At 43.3% G+C, this 18,481-nt stretch overlaps 3 protein-coding genes across 3 annotated transcripts; 2 read left to right on the top strand and 1 right to left on the bottom strand.

Annotated features, from left to right (window-relative positions):
* Positions 1-1,283: 1,283 nt before the first annotated feature.
* On the top strand, positions 1,284-2,492 carry EAE98_003456 (uncharacterized protein; the record flags this gene model as incomplete). Its single annotated transcript, XM_038951076.1, has 1 exon — positions 1,284-2,492. One exon carries the CDS (start codon positions 1,284-1,286, stop codon positions 2,490-2,492), a length of 1,209 nt encoding a protein of 402 aa, XP_038812540.1.
* A 2,159-nt stretch (positions 2,493-4,651) lies between these two features.
* On the bottom strand, positions 4,652-12,384 carry EAE98_003457 (uncharacterized protein; the record flags this gene model as incomplete). The annotated part of the gene is made up of 4 exons (XM_038951077.1): positions 4,652-10,883; positions 10,936-11,688; positions 11,736-11,901; positions 11,952-12,384. 4 exons carry the CDS (start codon positions 12,382-12,384, stop codon positions 4,652-4,654), a joined length of 7,584 nt encoding a protein of 2,527 aa, XP_038812541.1.
* Positions 12,385-16,591: 4,207 nt separating this feature from the next.
* EAE98_003458 (uncharacterized protein) lies at positions 16,592-17,973 on the top strand (the record flags this gene model as incomplete). Its single annotated transcript, XM_038951078.1, has 4 exons — positions 16,592-16,717; positions 16,867-17,068; positions 17,240-17,281; positions 17,360-17,973. The coding sequence occupies 4 exons, from the start codon at positions 16,592-16,594 to the stop codon at positions 17,971-17,973; spliced, it is 984 nt and encodes a 327-aa protein (XP_038812542.1).
* Between the last annotated feature and the right edge of the window lie 508 nt (positions 17,974-18,481).

Genomic DNA, 18,481 nt, shown 5'->3' on the forward strand with positions numbered 1-18,481 from the left:
TGATCAATCAAAATGTTAGGATTTTGAGATTTTTTATCATTTTGATACATTTTTTTTTGGGAATAATTATTCAACATTTATTTATAAAGTTATTGATATTCTTGTTTAATGTATGGATTGTATCTGGCGCTGCTAGCTGGCAGTCTAAGGGATATCATGACTTCCTCGAAGATATTATCTAAGAGCATTCGGAACTTTGATTTACTTGCCACTTCCTCTTTCAAGTCTTGATAGCCAGTGCTGTAATGAATCCTTTCCGTTTCCCGCTTTACCATCAGAACATAGCGAGGAGCGTTAATCAATACAGAGCCGTGGGCGTGCAAAGTTGCTTTCTCGATATTTTTATCCGGAATCGTCTACTTCCAAAGCCATCGCTTCTATTCATCAAAGATATTACGCACTGCTATGATATAGCATCAGCTTGGTATCAATACTGCCTACCCGAAGAAGCCTTAAGTAAGGTCGAAGTCTGTGTATATACCCATGTCTCACAAAACACAATAAAGAAGCTACAGGAACCATTGTAGTGTTTGAGCTACTCTGGAGAAGAATGCACATAACATAACCCAAGATTCAAACCTTGATCAAATCATACCAAGGTTCCTCACACAATTTTCTTAATAGATAGTTATCATCGAATCCATCGTCAACAAAGAGAAGGATACGATTGACCTATCTTTTGACAAATAATGATACTCTGACTATCGAAGATTGTCAACCTAGCTCGAAACCCCACAAGTGTACCCACACATGTACAGAAGCATTGGGACGCATTGAAATCGAGTTTCTTTCTTCTATGGTATGTTCCGAGGTCTCCTTTATTCTTCCAATACAACGAAATGAAATGGCATCCGTCTTCGGTAGATGTTCATTCCAATCGAGATCTTTACCATCTCCTTTGTTCTACCTACCTCTTCAATGCAATAAGTTCTTTTCCATCCCTTTTCTTTCATTCAGTAGCAAAACCATTCGAGATCAACAAGGGATATACAAAAATCATCAGCAATTGGGTGGAGAATTGATCGTGTACACTAGTAGCAAAGTTTCTACCTTTGTAGGAAAGAAGACATTTTCATTGTTCAACTTGATTCTACATAGTGGGGTTACATGAAATAATACTTCTTTATCCTTGAGAACTTATTTGTCTGATTGCCTTTTCCCCATACTCTACACCCAAGTGTCATCATCCATCTATACTGTTGTAATCAGGCATATCACTATCAAGTCTTCGCATCGAAACCCGTGCACCGAATCACTTCAAGCCCCTCAATACATACAGGAAAATGCCAGGACAGTATACACCCTTTCGAGGAACTACAGAGGAAGAGGCGAGGGAGCATCATGCGAAACGTCCAAAATCTCCAGATCTCTTGCTATGCCAGAATTGCGGATTCACTGCTGATAATGCGATACACGGCGGTTACATCAGCACCATTAAATTGATTGCCCACGGTGGCAAAAGGGGAGTATGGTCAATTGGCGATAAATACATTTTGAAAGAAATGAATATTAATGATACGAGATGGGGCACAAACCACCTAGGCCCTGAATATCCAATCACTCGTTTCTTGGACGAAAACTCGACAATTCCTGTGGCAAAGAATATGAAGCATTGGTCGGATAGTGAAGGTCATTTCTTTCTCATGGATAAGGTTCCAGGTGAATCGTTGTTTAGGGCTAAGTCAAAACTTGATTACGAAGAGTTCATGGTCATTGCTGACGAAGTCGCGGAGTGTCTTGCACAACTACGTAAATTTACATCAGATAAAATAGAAGCTCCAGATGGTTCGTTGATAAGAGACAAAACTCTCGGTTCTGAATATTCCTTGGATTTTTGGACGTCTGATGTAGACGAATGGTGGGCTCGAGTGGAACCGTATATTCCGGATAAATCTCGTAAGGATCGTTTGATGGAAGAATTTTCCCGCCATATCAAGCCTGGAGGACCTTTTGTGCTCACGCATGGGGATTTAAACATACAGAATATTATGGTGAAAGATAAGCATTTGAGTGGGATCATCGACTGGGAACATGGGGGTTATCTTCCAGAATGGGTGGAATTTTATATGATGGAAAAGCTCGAATATCCGCAATGGGGAAGGTTTATAAAAGACGCGTTAGCAAGGAGAAACATATTGCCCTCTGAAACGGCGAAAAAATTCCAAAAAAAATTCTACCACTCTTTTGAGGACGTAGAGCCCGTTCTTAATCCATCGGTCAAATTTTACGACGACCGTTTTCATCGGGAATATCCAAGTTTCCCCCATTATATCGCAGAAGAATCCTTATATACACTTATATCCCTGGCGAAAGTCAAAAGAGAGGGCATAGAGAAAACGGAAGCGGCAAAGAAGGCGATCGAGGATAGGATAAAGACAGCAGAGGACAGAGCCAAGGTAGCAGAGGAAAAGCTTGCTGAAAATGAGACAATCTTGGCAGAATTCAACAAGCTAAGTGTGGAAGAGAGAGAAAATTTGAAGAGGGGAAAGTAGTCAGAGTTATAATCAACCATTCAACATTGATTATCTATCAAGAGTCCAAACGAAAACTCTCATCCCGCAACCAAAACTTTCACCCTTGCCCCCACAGATTCCTCATTCCATATCTCACCCTCCTTTCCCTCCTAGTCTCCTCCCATCTCCATACCTTCCACCGACACATGTGGCAACCAAGCAGCATCAGCCTGCAAGCGTGGCATAATGTCTCAAATCTTCGTTTCAGAGGCCTCCCACAACTTGACCTTCTTAACGGGTCCATACTTCCCCGGGCAGCTGGCATCCTCACGTGCCATTGAGACACGCACATAATCCTCGTTCATGACCACAGAAACAAGCGACCCGAATTTTTTTATTTGCACAAGCATGCATGGTTTGTCTTTTTCGTTTTCGGCATCTGACGTGGAAGGGATTTCAGACATTTCCACTTTCTTCTCGTGCTCTATCTTCGCGCCTTTGTCGCCTCCCTCGGTAATCACGATTCTTTCGATAATTCTGCTGGCTGCCTTATAGGCTTGGCATTGGCCGCAGTTCTCTTTCTTCGTCATATTGCAATACTGACAAAAGCAGCAATGCATTTTGGACAAGTGTTGTGAGGTAAATCGTGGGCTGTGGACCGGAATGAAAGTTAGCAGTGATAAAGTGGAGGAACTTTTGATATGGAGGGGGGAGGGTTAGGAGGACGGGGTTACGTACGAAAAAAAGAGCTCTGTGAAATTGCTGGTCGTGGGTGGAGAGGAGATTGATGGTATCGTGTTTGATTGTTGTACCGTCCGGAGTATTTGTTTTTCGATGAACTGTGTATTCGTAGGAACGTATCGGCAATCTTTACTTATCGTAATTTATTTGACTATCTGTTTTCAATTATGTAGATGCTCAATCTCTTACATAGTGTCTTGTGAATAGAACCTCTCCGAAGCATCAAGATCTATAACAGAGAGTTTCCACACAGGCTTTAAAACATAGGGAAAATATGTTTCGCGTGTAGATCAAAGAAAAAGCTGAAAAACAAGGGATGGAAGAAGCATTCCTCGTTTCTAACACTCACCTCTCAAGTAACTATTCATATCCAAGAACCAACTTCATGGAGATAGAAACAGGCGACTTTGTAGTTTAAGCGAATGTATTTATGTAGAGATATTTATGATACAGTAATTTTATGTTCTACATCGTTTAATTAGGTATGCGGCCCACATCCTGAGCTGGAAGCCATCTCGAAATAATGATGATATACAAGATCATATATCGTAGCAAGCATTACGTATACTTTTGTCTGTCTACATTTTGAAGGCTATTCGAGTACAACTACCTATGCAGAGAGCTTAATTGTCCCTGGCATTCTCTTCCCTTCCGAATACATGGTCTAGAATATACCGAATTATTTCGTTCTTCGAATTATCCCGAGAAATTTCGATGAACATACTATGACAACGTTGGAATAGACTAGTCAGTAGTTCAAGTCAACACCATAGGTTAAGTTACAAGCCAAATCATCTCACATCACATTACTTCAAACATAAGATTCACAATTGTAGAATTAGTCGGTTCTGCTTGGTATAAAACTCTATTGTTCTTATACTATTTCTGTTGGAGGCATTTTATGCGACTGGCAGAAGTCTTATGACATCTAGAGAAAAAAAAAGAAATAACTAGACCCTTTCTCATCGTCGAGAAATGAGACATCCTAACACTAGTCAACGACATACGTCGAAGAAAAAACTAACTAATCCCAATTTGAGAACCAATAGAGAAAGTCATAGACTTTATGCTATCCACCACAAGTAAGAAACAAATTCCTATTTTGAAGAACACTGAAGTCATTACCACCGCCCTCCCCACTATCACTCGTGAAACAATCCACCAATCCCCTACAAGAACAAATAAATGAGAACCGAAGTAGCCACCACAAAAGGAAAATTCTCTCAGAACATTATGAATTATCTATTCAATCTGAAATCCATACATCTCTGGTCCACCTTGACCAAAGGAAGCGAGCGAGCAAGACTTGAAGTCTGAGGTATGCAGATTGAGTAAACGGCGTTCATACACACATGCTCTAGCGTACACCAGTTGATATTGCATAGTACAATTGTGATTTGAACATAACCAGCTAAGAGAGAGACCATAGACAAATAAAGCAGGCCAACCAGCCTAGCTTATCTATTGAAAAAGGCAGGCTCAATGTTAGATTTGTGCTTAGCAAGTAACTCCGTTGCATTGACCCTTCCGGGAAATTGATCGTCCATAAGTTCGTAAGCAATGTCAGTCTCGACAGAGTCCTGAACAAGTAGATGGTGAACAGTCACAGTGCCACCCAGTTCTTGACCATGACGAATTGCACGACCCATTGCCTGAGTCATTGAAGAATTGTACTTTTGCTTTTCGGCATAGTAAGGAGTCAAGAAGATGATGTGCTTAGCGACAGTTAAATTGGATCCGGCAGCAGACTCATCGGCAATGTCGAGGAACAAGATACGAGCGGTAGGATCAGGATTCTCAGCAAATTCTTCAGGATCAAACGCCTCCTTACCAACGCGAGCCCAATCCACAGGCAAATCATCCGAGAGAGAATTGCATATCCGGACTTCGGGAGCAGCGGCTTCCTTAATGTCTTCGAGCTCGGAAAAATCAAGTGGTGGATAGTTAACGACCTTCTTGTTTTTAGCCACCCATGCCTTTATAGCCTTTCTTGTCTCTTTTGCCGAACGAGTGTGAGTCGGGACAGGGAATGAGGGTGGAGGAGCATCATAAACTACATTGTCATCATCAACGAGTTCATGGGCTTGAATAGGGTTATCCTGATCCGTGTAAATAATGGTGCCAGCATGATCAACCTCATATCCCAATCCAGTCGTCATCATGTAATCTTCAGCGCTTAAATGAGGATTTGCTGTTACAGAACGAGTTGAGCAAGGGGTTCGTGTTGCAATTGGTGCAGAAGGACCTGGCGCAGAAGGACCGGGCTCAGAATTAGTATTAAGCTCGGCTCTCCACTCGGTACGGAATGAATCAAGATCGGGATTTGTACCGCTCATCATATCTCCATGAACGACCGAAGCACCTTGAAAATCTGGAATAGGGGCGGAACCTGAAGCAACTGGAGTTCGATTAACCGAATCTAGTGAGACAACACGTCGAACTTTGGAAACAGGACCCACATGAGTGTCGTCGACAGAATTATTCCTTTTTCTCTTCTGGGGACCTTGAGAGGCTGGATTGTCCTGAATGTTCGTCTCAACAGAAGCTGACGTAGATTTGATTGGAGTATCGTCACTATCAACTGGTGCAACACCAAGAGATTTTGCTTCAACTTCGATAGCTTTACCATTTGTAGCTACAGCTTTCCTCTTTCTCTTTTGGGGGATTTGAGAAATCGGATTAACCCGAATGCTTAGCTCCATAGAAGCTGGTGCCGCATCACCAGGAATAGCATCAACATCAAGTGGTGATGCATCAACTTCAATAGCATTAGCATCAATGGGAACAGTATTAGCGTCATCAGGAATAGCGTCAATATCAACCGGTACACTAGCCGCTTCTGCAAGCTTTGCATCCTTCAAAGCTTTTGCTTTTGCAGCTCTAGTTTCTGCAGCTTTGATTTGTGCAGGTGTTTTGGGCTTGACATTTTTTTTATCATCTCTGTATCGCATGCCTCTATTATTCTTGAAGTTTTCAAGATAATCAGCGACATCCTTCTTCTTGCCCTTCAGGTTGATACAAGGAACACCATCAGCTTCCATCATTTTCTGGGCTATGGCTAAAAACTCTGGGAGAGGACTGAATACTATGAATTTATTCTCGCCGTCATCGTGCTTCCAATAGATCGAACGCAAAGCTGTCAGCTTGTCGACTCGAACACTTGGGTTGTTCCAGAATTGAGAAAGCTCATCGTCTTCAGTTCCTGGTTCTTTGCGCTCGAGAAATTTTCCAGCTGAAGAATACAAGGATAACGCCAAGTACTTTTGGTCATCTAGTGATTGCCCACCACAGTGCTCGATTGGGCAATTGCCTTCCGATAAGATGTTGTTGCATTTCGAGCACAAGATATGGCCACAGTTACCTTGAACAACAGCTTTGTTCAAAGGCGAGCTCTTTTTGCAAAAGTTACAAGTGAGATCCCCCATAGGTGTCATACTGCCAGCTCGGTCAATCTGCCCTACAGACCTATAATAGCGATAATCCGCTCTGGATTGCACAAGGTCCATAGCAGTTTTGTGCACTTCGATGAGTCCTGTTTTAAAATGGGCAATAAGGCCAAGCATCTTTCGACCGTTGTGTAAGACTTTGTCGATTAAAGAAGGCCAGACACGGCGACCATAAGCAGGATCAGGGATTTCATAGTAAAAGTCATCTCTGGTCTTACTAGCCTTTGCCGTTCGAACGCCTTTGATAACTTGGAAGATGTCAAGAAGAGCGTCAGGGTCGGGGTAACGGAATCCGCCCAAAACTTGCCTTTCCCAGTTCTCATATCTAAGAACTATTTCAGGATCCTTCTTGATCGTTTTCTCTGTCAACATATAGTCGAGGAACTCCATCTGTCGGCGTAGATAGTCTTTCGCAGTGTTGATTTCTTTGAGCGCAGATGCTTTCAAGTCTTTGATAGTCTTTAGTTTATATTTTATATCCTTTGTAGCGTGCTCCGGGAAGAATGATGCGGCTTTGGTCAATCTCAATCTCCCATCTGTATCCTTACCATACAGTTTTGAGTTTTCCATTTTGACTGAACTTCGAATTGTGTTAGCTTTAGCTCTTGGCATCATGTAACTCTTGTTAATAACATCGGCTTTTATAGTGAGGTAAGATGCCAATTGTGCTGTGGCAAATGGCAAAATGATGAAACGATGAAGACGATTGTATTGCCCATTTCCCTTTTTTGCGTCGTAGCGGATGAAAGTATCGCAGAATTCCTGTGCAACTTGAAGCCTTTGAGAATGCCAGGTCGCCGAAGCGTCAGGTCCATAGGACAAAAACCTTTCCGTACTAGTCAAATTCTTATCATTGCGGATCGTTTCCTGGTCGTCGACACCAAGATTAATGCCAAGGCACCGGGCAATTTTTGAGGTTGATTTAAAATCAGTAATGTCAGGTGTTGCTGACAAGGCCCACCGGGAGTGAGCTGTCAGTGAATATATAGCCACCTGCATGTTCCTGCGGGTTATATAGCCCACCTCATCTATGACACACCGAGACCAGGCAAAATCTGACAAACATACCCCAGTAAGACCATCAACACAGTCTTCTTCAAAGTAGTGGAACTCAAACGTCTTCTCAGCATCTGCCTCATCAATCAAGACATTGGTTCTAGGTTTGCCCCTGCCCTTGAAATCCCTCTTGGCTTCCTCCATGAGATATTTAACAAGTTCTGCACCCTTACGCCGCATTGAAGGGATATGTGGTTCATTAACTCCTGCATCTGCAACATTCTTCTTGTATTTTTGAAAGGTCTTCTTGTTGAAGTTTTTGATAATTTGAGCGTTTCGGGCAGAAGCTGCACTGTCGGTCTCATCTACTTCCATTGGGAGTCTTTCCAAGAGATAAGCCAAGAGCTCCTGTCTCTCTGCCTGAGCATTAAGGTACCAAGCTTCCTTGGCTCTGTCAGTCGCGCCTTTAGCCAAGTTAACAACTCCAGCGTTCTTGGCCATGAGTTTCAAGTACCCTTCATTATCGAAAAGGGCAGAGCTGCAAATGATTATCTCTGCTCTCCGAACATCTTCAACAGTCAGAGCCTTGACGTCTGTATATGCTCTGAGTGTTACAATTCTTGCATCATCCTTAGCGTCATAGCCAAAGAACAAGCATGCCTCACTTCTCCACTGTAGAGTTAGATGCGTTGGCACCAGACACACTGTTGCTTTGACTGGAATTAGGCCATTGGTGTTAGGGGAGTTGGCCCATAGGCGATCTACATGACGCTGCCTGCTCATTAAAGCAAAAGCAAGAATGGTCTTGCCATATCCAACAGCAGCAGCAATTAGTCCAGCACGGTGTTCTACCATTCGAGAAGCTCGGCCCTCAAGTCTGAATGCCAAGTTATTTTGACAAGCTTCAACAACCTCTCTCTCCATGAAAGAAGGTGGGTGCCTCTCTTGATTTACCATCCACGCCAGGGTTTTGAGTTGCTCATTGCGGAGCTTCTTTCCTGGAACAAACGTAGGTGGCTGTATTGACATCTTTAATGTTTCTGTATTGATATATGAAAACACCCGCGTTGGCAATTTACTGCTCCCCCAAGCTCCAGGAAGGAATCGCCATGAAAGATGCACAGGAATCTCTGGACGTGGAAACAAATTAAGAATCCCGGCCGCTTGATGACACAAAGCCGCGGGGTTGATCAGGAATTGATACTCAAATTGAAAGAAGCCATCTTTATTGAGGAATCTGACCCATTGCTGCATTGATGGTGGCGCATTCTTTATCAAAGTCTCAAAGATCGCAGCTGCTGGTGGATTCTCGAATGGTGCTTGTTGAATTCTTTGGCCATTTCTCTTCAAACACCATAGCATATCTGGCTTGGGTGGTGCACAATCGTCACATCGACATGAAAAGTCGCCCTGTTTGTTGCACGGGATCCAAGGTGGAACGGCCTCATCAGTTCCTTGAGTGACTAAGCCACGAGCTAACAGGTGGAAACAATCCTTGAAAAATTGAGTACCGTTTTGCTTGGTTACATTGATCCAATGATCTGGTTCCCAATAAGTAGGTATCAGATTCGTGTATGCTTTGCAAGAAAATGCACTAAGCATGTTTTTGCAATCAGTCTCGAGAAGAAGCTTGGGATTCAAGGAGTTGAGCTTCTCGTAGACAACCATAGAAGACCTGTCAGACAATTTGGTAGCCATAGGACTGATGGTTTTGGGTGTTGTGGTCCAGCTCCCAAAGGAGGTAATCTCGACAGTTTCACTCATTGCTTTTCTTAGCGAGGGAAGATCTTCGTAAATGGTATCTCCACATTGATAAACACCCTCCTTGATCTCTTTTGCTATGGGCTGTTCCCACGAGGTGCAAAGCGCAGCGACGATTTGTCTGTATACTCCCCATTCTTTGCGTGTCTGGTCGTGAGTGAAGACGAATCCATGCTTGTTCCAGTCCCCTGAGCCTCCTTCATGATCATAGAAAAAATGCATGTGATTGTCTCTTCCGACAGTGCCCTGCTTAGAATGATAGCTATTAAAAGCCTGTTGGCATTCCGGATGTGCTCGATAAACACCATTGATTTCCTTGAACGTGGGTTGATCGTCTGGGATCTGAATGGCCATCTTGGAGAATATAAGATCTCCTTTCCAGGCAGGAAGACCAATTGAGTTTTCAAAAGTAAAGACAAGTTCACCGCCATAGTTAATAGTCGCCTTGGCGGTGCGAATCTTTGGCTGCCATATCTGCCATGTGCAATCGAAAATGCTTCTTGAGCTGTCCGCAGATGTGTAAATAGGAACTGTTCTTGCGAGAGGAAATTTTGTAAGATATTTCCTCAACGAACTATTAACAGCAGTCGAAGGAGGTGGAAGAGCGTATAGAATCCATTGAATCTTCTTGTCGCTAAGGGATAACTCCAATCTGGCGTGCTCCGAAAGCCATGTAAAATTCCAAGCAAAAGATCGAACTGGCGTCTGAAACCTGACTGTGGATTGGAGGCATTTTAGAAAAGGAATGCGCAAGGCAGCCCATTGATTATGATCAATGTCACCTGTGGCAACCTCTTCGAGAATCGATAACACTTGGCAGTCCGAGGCGAACAATCCCGATATTGAAATTATCATTGGCAGACGTGCAGCAATATTGAACTCGACGGACGAAGGCGAAATACGAGAAGTAATTCCCTTGGGATGCGGGTCCAAAGGTTCGTAGGCATGACGCGGCTTAATCCCACAGGTAGTACATGAAACATGCCCACAGTTCTTGCATTTGACAATTGCCGATCGTGATATATCAGTCCGTGCCTCGCAATAGCAGTATTTTGCAGAAGACTTGACGAGATGAATACATTCTCCAACAGTAAGAGGCTTTCGAACAACTGCAATATCTTCATATGAGCTGAGCATGTCTTCTCCACCACGGAAAGTCTTTGTCACTGTGTCCTGGACTGGAATTTTGACGCCGTCGCCTGGAGTGAGCATTGCGAAGAACTCAAGAAGCGAATACGACACTACACTTCCAACCACTGTGATTGTCATCGCATTTCCAGCAAGGTTTCTCAAGTCTTGTTGAGAAATACCACCAAGTTCAAGACTATCAGTATCAATTCCTTGGAGGCGAAGATATTCTTCACCACTAAGCTTGCTACCACGTGCAGTATTCCACATGACACCGCTTGGTGTCAAGCAAGGCATGAGACCGCACTTCACGTTGTCATGCTGGATATAAACATTCTGTGACAAATCGATATTTCGACTAGGCACATTATCAGTATGTTGCAACAGAGATATGATAGAATTAGGCTTACCTGAGGTAACGGTCATCATAACCTCGACATACGCCACGCAAATGGCTGATATCAGTAACGTCGTGAACACGTTCTACAAAGCCTTTGAGGTTACGGGGCCAATGATCGGGATGATAAAAGTTACCCGTACTGCGCCAATCGGTAATAGGCTTACCAGGACCGAAGCCCTGTACGACACGGTAATCATAATGCCTCGTATAGCACGTATCCCACTTTGCGACCGAACGTGATTCAACCTGGAATTCAACCTGAGCCCGGAGTGGTTTCGAATCAGATGGCTCCATCCAATTCTCAACATGACTGCTAGCTGGGCGCGAGCACATGGCTCTCATGCCAACATAGAACTCTTTCCATGTGCTTGGATCTTCTAGGTACTTTAGTAAAGATTCAAGTTCCCCCAGAGAGGATATAAGGACGGCAACGAGATAGCCGCGTTGGCGAGTTTGGGGAATGGCATAATGTTTGCTATCGACGTTTGCTGAGCCTCCAACATAACCATGGTTGGCCAGCATTTTAATCATAGCCAGGAAAGGACCACCTTGGACATTTTCGCTGATAGCAATCTTTGTCTTTAGATGCGCAGTAAGCAAAACATATGCGCGGAAAGTGCGCGAGGATTCATTTTGGTCTTTCTCCAAATCCATACTCTTTTGGTTGTTCAAATTAGAATAACTGGTGCAAGAAGTACCAACGATGAAGACGTCAACTGTACCCGGCGCTGGAAGCGCATAGGTTGTACCAAAAGCGGTAGTCCTATAACATGTTAGCCGGAAATAAGGATTTCGAATGGTTCAACCTACATAAAACCTTTCTTTTCAGGGTTAAGCTCCCACTCAAAGACTTCTGTAAGATCACGTAAAATAGGAACGCCAGGGAAGTTTCGACGAATGTAAGATTGTTTAGCCGGATCAATTTCACATGAGAAGACATGCTCGATTTCGAAGTTGTAGCCTCTTTTTCTTAAGCCTAGATTTCATGATTAGAATTTATTTGGAAAAGAGCTTTTAAGATAATACCTTCGGAAAATGACTTCAAAAACAGGATGGGTGCTTCAGTGCCAGAACATGCGGTGGCGACGCGCAAAGGCCGGCCATTGAGATGCTCGATAACTTTTTTGAATCCCCCGCTCAACAATTTGTCAAGTAAGCCTTCCAAAAATTCCGCGGCAGTGGTAAGTGGAGGAAGACTTGAGTTGGTTCCCTCCGCGTAGGAAAGAGTGCCCCATCTCTTGTTCTCATTGGTTCTCGTCTTTGGAGCTTTTGACTTTTTACCCTTATTTTCTTCATCAGAGAGACATGGGGCTTGGTCGTCTGAGTCGATACCACCACTGCCCTCTTCCTCGTCATAATCGAGTTCATCTCCAGCTGATGGTGCAGAACGCGAATTCTTCTGGCGTTTCTTCACCGTGTTTTTACGCTTCTTCGCCATATTTTTGCGCTCCTTCACCATGTTGAGCAGATCATCTGATAAAAATCTGGTTAGCCAACGTAGATTAAATAATGCTTTCCTTAAGAAGTAGAGAGAGGATACCACGACCGATAAGAGAGGATTGAATGAGAAATGGTGAATGGTGAACTTTTCAAAAGAACTCTCTTCAAGGTTTAGGAAGTAGCGTACAAGGTGTATCTTTACAACAAGTAGCTAGAACCTGTCAACTGAAGGTAGTGATGGTGCTGGATGAGAATGGTTAAGAAAGGGAAGAGGCAGAGCTCAAAGCAGATGCGACATTTGGGAAGTGCGAAGAAGCAAAGAAAATGCAAACAATATGATGAAATGATGTTCCTTGTAACGTGGCGGGCAAGGGACGATTTTTTTTTTAAAAAAAATGTAGTAAAAAGGTATTGATTGATGCCGAAGCAGGAGAGTGTGAGCGGAATCAGACGTAATGAGAAAAATGTATGAAGACAGAAATGACTTACCTAGGTACGCTGTGTTGTTCTCCAGTTGTCAAAGGAAGGAACTAGGCCTGCTGTGATGGTATCTCGTAGAATCTAAGCCTGATGATTTTGTGATACTGTTGATGAGACTCGGTCGGTGACTGCTTAGAATATTTGCAAAATGGAGGGCTGGAGGACGATGCGTTATGTGAAAGAGTCGCAGAAACCGATAAGCAAAGGATAACTAGCTTCAACGTTTCTTGTGGCTTGACTGAGGATCGAAAAAATCAATGATAGTTGTGTAGAAATTTTTGAATTCTAGGGGATTTTCCTGGTGAAAATGTCGAAGGTGGGAATTTGTTTGTGTTTGTGTGTTTGAAATCGCCCGTGAGTGGAAGAATTTTAGCAACTGAAGCGAGCCATGTGCCCGATCGCACCCGCTCAGCAGCGATTTGCATTGACCGCCTTTAGCTAAAGTTTCTTGCTCACCTATCAATTGGTTGATATTATTGCCCTTTGTTTGATACTGCTCATGTTCCTCTTGCTTAGCTTCATCCGAAGACAGCCACTGGTATGCAGACAATGATTTGAGGTGAATCAAACTTCGAAGTAGCAAACTATTGCTTGAGGAATAGTTACCGCATGTGAGTGTATACCTTCAATAATTCCCTAGGCTGAGGTTCCGGATGAATTGAAGCTGATTGAAGCCGAGTCAACAACCAATAAGAAAAACAATAACATGGGCGGCAAAGGAAGAGCTAGACCAATAATTTCTGCATCTGCGAGCGACCAATCTCATCTCCAAGTTTTCATCGAGCTACCTACCTTCTGCCTTCACTGCAGCACTATAATCGAAACCATGGGCAATACCTCAGCCTAATCGGATCCAGTAGATCTCAATCGAGATCAACGATCTAGGCTCTAACTGGGATTTGCAGGTGCGTCCTACCTATCTTTGGCATAACACCATCAGCTTTCGAGGCAGCTATGCCTTCAGATCACGATCTTACAACGGTGGTTTTCGACGCATCTCTATCTTATGGCTATACAGGTAGATCAGTTCTTGTGAAGGGCCTTCCGGTCTCCTCACTTGTAGTGCGCCTGGTAAATATACTTGCGAATAAGCACCACCACTTTACTACAAGTGATGTGGGTACCCATCCACTCTTTGGGAAATAAACTGCATCATCTATAATGGCCGACTCCTTTGTAGGTTTTCCCTCAAAACTACCCAATGGCGTGGATGTCCAACGCCAAATAGCTGAGGTGATCTCTCAAAGAAGCCTGCATGGGATGACAAGTGGCATGACACCTTTCACGTATTGTCTTTGCTTAACACCCACCACATAACGTGTAAATAAACAATAAGCCCTGACTACTTTGAATGGACCAGTCAATAAACTCTTTCCTTTCTAGCAATCTTTCTGTATTAGTTGGTCTAAGTTTATTTTATTTATCTTCAGTTGGCTTGGAGCAGGAGGGGCAATCCAGTAAGGAGGTTTGTCCATCCTTCTGTTTCCTTTCAAGCTTGCCACTTGGTGGACCTGAATTGTCTATGCCAGCTGGAAAAGCCCATATTATCATAGGAAAAACGACTAGATGACAAAAAGCTACTAAGCTCCTCTTCCATGAGTCTACTCTTTGTGCCTAAAAATTGCGGAGTGCAGGTCTTTATTATCTCGTATTCATTACCTTGTCGCTTCTATCGTGTTTGAACAAATATGCCAAAGTATTGAGTTCGCCAAGCTATAGCAGGTCTCGAAGTCATGAGTTCGTTCATGCAATCTATTCCTATTCATGAAAATTGGCAAGAGTGGAATCCATCGAGCGGCGGCTCAGAAGGTGTATGACTATGATATACACCACGGTGCCGCAATTCTGTGAGGCCACCAGAGAGGATTTTCACTTGGCTAGTAATGCTAGCGGTGATATGCAAAGAAATACGTAACGAGGTGCTTGGATTGTATTTCCTTCTGTGATCTATAAAGTTAAGGATTTGACAGGATGATGTCAATTGCTCCATGTTTTCCCAATATGCTGACAGACGTCCGAATCTTCATTGAACAAGAAAAAAAGATACCAGATTTGGGATTAAGGCGTCCGCTTTGTCTTGTGTTTCCGTCAATCTGTAATTTCCTACGACCTAGTGGTCGCAACTGCGAGGTAGTGTGGGGGAAAGCGGGTTTGAGGTTCCCAATCCATCATTTCCACCGTAATTTTCGTCATATCGAGGTCCTCATGTGAACCGGCGAGGATTCTTGGTCGAGTGTCCTAAGTTCGAGTGTAGTGGCTGCAATAGTTCTAGTCCTTGCACGAAGTCCAAAGCTTTAGCATTCGAGTATCGTGACTTTTGCAAATTAATGGGTATACAATGACCCACTGAGAGAGGTGTATAATTTGCGAGCAACAAGAAGGTTTTGCATCCTCAACTAGCGGCCAAGACGCAGCCGTGTGTTCGCTGGAATTAGATTTTAGCGTGATACAGTTGCATTTGATCAATTCCACGGATAAAGAGCCCCTGAAAAGAAAGCTCCGGGGCTGACGAGAACGTTTGTAGGCCTATGTAAGTCTCTTGGCTCAGATCGTATGAGATAGAATCCGATGTATGATGAGGAATGGTAGATACCGCGATATAGTTGACTGATCCCTTCAGGGAGAAAGTTTGACTGTATTGCAAAGCTGCAGCAGGAAAAAGAATGATTCTAATAAGCTTCAAAGAGTGAGCATCCTTGATGTTCGTTAAGGCCGGGTGAAGTGACTTCAGAGAAACGTTCCCACACATGAAATTATACCTCTGGCAATATATGTGACAACAGAAGTGAGGGAAATATGAATCATCTCCAGAAGAGATTGAGCGTCCTATAGAATGATACCGTCATTTAGGGCTCAACATCCCTAGGTAATCTATTTCATTTTCAGATATAAATTGCATCAAGTACCACTTAGGTATGGCAATAGCATAAATGCCTAAGGGGATGATAACCTGAAATCAACAAGGTAAAGAGGATCAGTTTGCTTCAACCAGACGCCTGCTAAAAGCTCATAACTAAAAGAGTGAGCTCTCCATATTTTCGAAACTTTGAGGAAGTCTGGACCTGTCGGGTAGAAAAATCCAAAAAGCCGATGGTAAGTGAATGAGCATGAAATCCCACATTCCCATTTTGCAAGAATATCCTGAAATTTAAGAAGAGAGAGCCATCAGAAGATGTATTCAGAGTGGACAGTCCTTGATATCACCCAGCAATAAGGGAAACTGGTCAAAACACTGATGAACTTCCACTTCTTTGTCTCTTAAATTCACAAGTGTCATCTTGGATATGAAAGGCAAAGACCCTCTTCAGACAAGTTGCTGATGTTGAGAGTTTGACATTTTCTTAGGCTAAACGATATATAACAGGAGCAATACAAGTGGTGATAATTGTTGCCTAGAGCATTGGCTTCGAGTTGTTTGATTGAAAAGGTTGCGAGTATGTTAAAAGGTTTGACAAAATCCAAATAGCAGAAATAGGGGCCCGAGCTTCCAGAGGTCACTTCGGATCTTTCCGAAGCTAATTCCTACCCCAGTTACTTCACTTCATGGACAGTAGTATGTGACAGATCAAACACATGATTATACATCGTATGTATCCCACTTATAAATGCTCATGAATTTTTCAAGAGAAGTTTCAATTCTAAATAGCTCCAAGAGACAATCGTTACTTGGGAATTAACCACTGCTACACTTATCAACTATTCTTCCTTTCCTGCACACAAGACCTCTACCCTTGCCCAAAATAGAAATGGCTCCTGTAACCCTCGCTGGCTCGGCGGACTCTTTGAACAAATTCGAGGATTTGTCAGGTATTGACACTGCGAAATATGCCAACCCATATGATGCTTTGATCGAAGCATGCCACGATGACCCGGTATTTACTTTTCTACCCTCAACACCATATATCCCATCAGATCAAACACGCTACAATTATATTTGGGTGTAACATACAAATCTTGAACACATACATGAAAAACTCACGATATTCGGTTCGCACATTTTAGACTGATTCCCCCCCTTCAGGCAGAAATACAAGCTAAGTATGCAACTCATCGAGAAACTCGCAACGCCCAACAGAAGGCAAAGATACTGGCTCCTGATTTCCAAGAAATGATACTGGATACCGTTCTGCAAAAGCTAGAGAATCCCAATATTGAGCCTGGTTTTGAGGATCCTAGACATTGCTTGGTATTCTGGGCGCGTCCTCCCCAACATATTAAAGCATGTAAGCTTAATCTGTTCACTCAATCCTAATTCCTTGCTACCTGATTATGCTCCTGAATTTAAAAAAAAATGCACTTTGATGTACCTGTATATGTACTCCTCAATACAGCTTTGACTCTTCATCCCCCAGAGTCGTCTTTTGACATGCAAAACTGACTTTGCCATGATGCAGTGGTTGGGACGATTCAACAAAAGCTACTTGCTTTGGCTCCGAGTATGTGGCAATCTACCCTAATCTTGTCCTCTACTCTCAAAATACCTATATTGTCCCTGACACTGACCTATATCTTAGAGCTCTGGCTCATGCCCCAGCTCAAGTGCCATCTCACTGCACTTGAGATAACCCATTCCCTCACCTCTCCAGAAATAACCTCCATTCTTAACCAACTCGGTACATCCACCATATCAACCATGACCGACTATCCTCTCCAACATCGTGCACGTCTCATCAAGCCCACACTGTCCTATGATGCCGCCGCAGTTGCATTGTCTTTTCTTCCGGCAGCTGGAGAATCGCTTACCTCAAACGCTGAGCCATTATCTCGCAATCCCAGAACTGCCCAAGACGATGCGTTCACCTACCACCATCTTCGCCAATCTCTATTTACCATTGCCCGATCTACGGGTATCTCTGTTGACTCCCGTTACGTAGTCCCCAGTTCACATATCACAGTTGGACGATTTCTCACGCAGGAAGATCACGATACGCCTGAAAAGCGACAGGCTTGGATAGACTTGATTGAGGAAATCAATCTATGGCTCAAAGAGGAGTATTGGCCACGTGAGGGGATAGCCAGAAATGAGGATGGAGAGTGGGTAGTAGGACAGGAAAAGGGGTTGGATTGTAGGAGAGGCCAGTTGTGGTATGGAGGTGGAGAGACAGTGATGTTAGGAAAAGGATTCTAGGTGTAGTCCAAGGCATGCTCCCAATCAGCGAAAAAGTTGACACAAAGTGATAACACAGTGTCTCCTGTTTCCGGACACATTTCGAAGCTTTAGACTATGTATTGAAAAACATCACTTACCGACTTTATCATAATCTCAATGTAATCAATCATAAGGATCTCTTGAAAACCCCATATTGCGGGTAAGACCCCGGTACAAAATGATATCATAAAAGTTCTAGCTTGAAGTAGTGACATCAGGCAACCTAGTCTCCTATGAACTACGCGTGAACAGTGCCCAGATACGAATTTGCAAAATCTTTCTGTTGGCCCATACATTAGGACTTTTAGAGGCTACTTTTAATGTAAAGGCCTAACATTTGTATGGCAATTCAAGCTAAAGCTAGAGAAAACGCTACGGTTTTCCAGTCCTAGGAGCTAGGTGGCATTGCAACGACGCGTCTAGGCCGTACTCAAGACCGAAATGCAGTACTATCAGGAAAACCTGTACGTGCATCATGTGCGTCAAG

The sequence above is a fragment of the Botrytis deweyae genome (assembly GCF_014898535.1).
Source record: "Botrytis deweyae strain B1 chromosome Unknown BDEW_006, whole genome shotgun sequence".
Lineage (NCBI taxonomy): Eukaryota > Fungi > Ascomycota > Leotiomycetes > Helotiales > Sclerotiniaceae > Botrytis > Botrytis deweyae.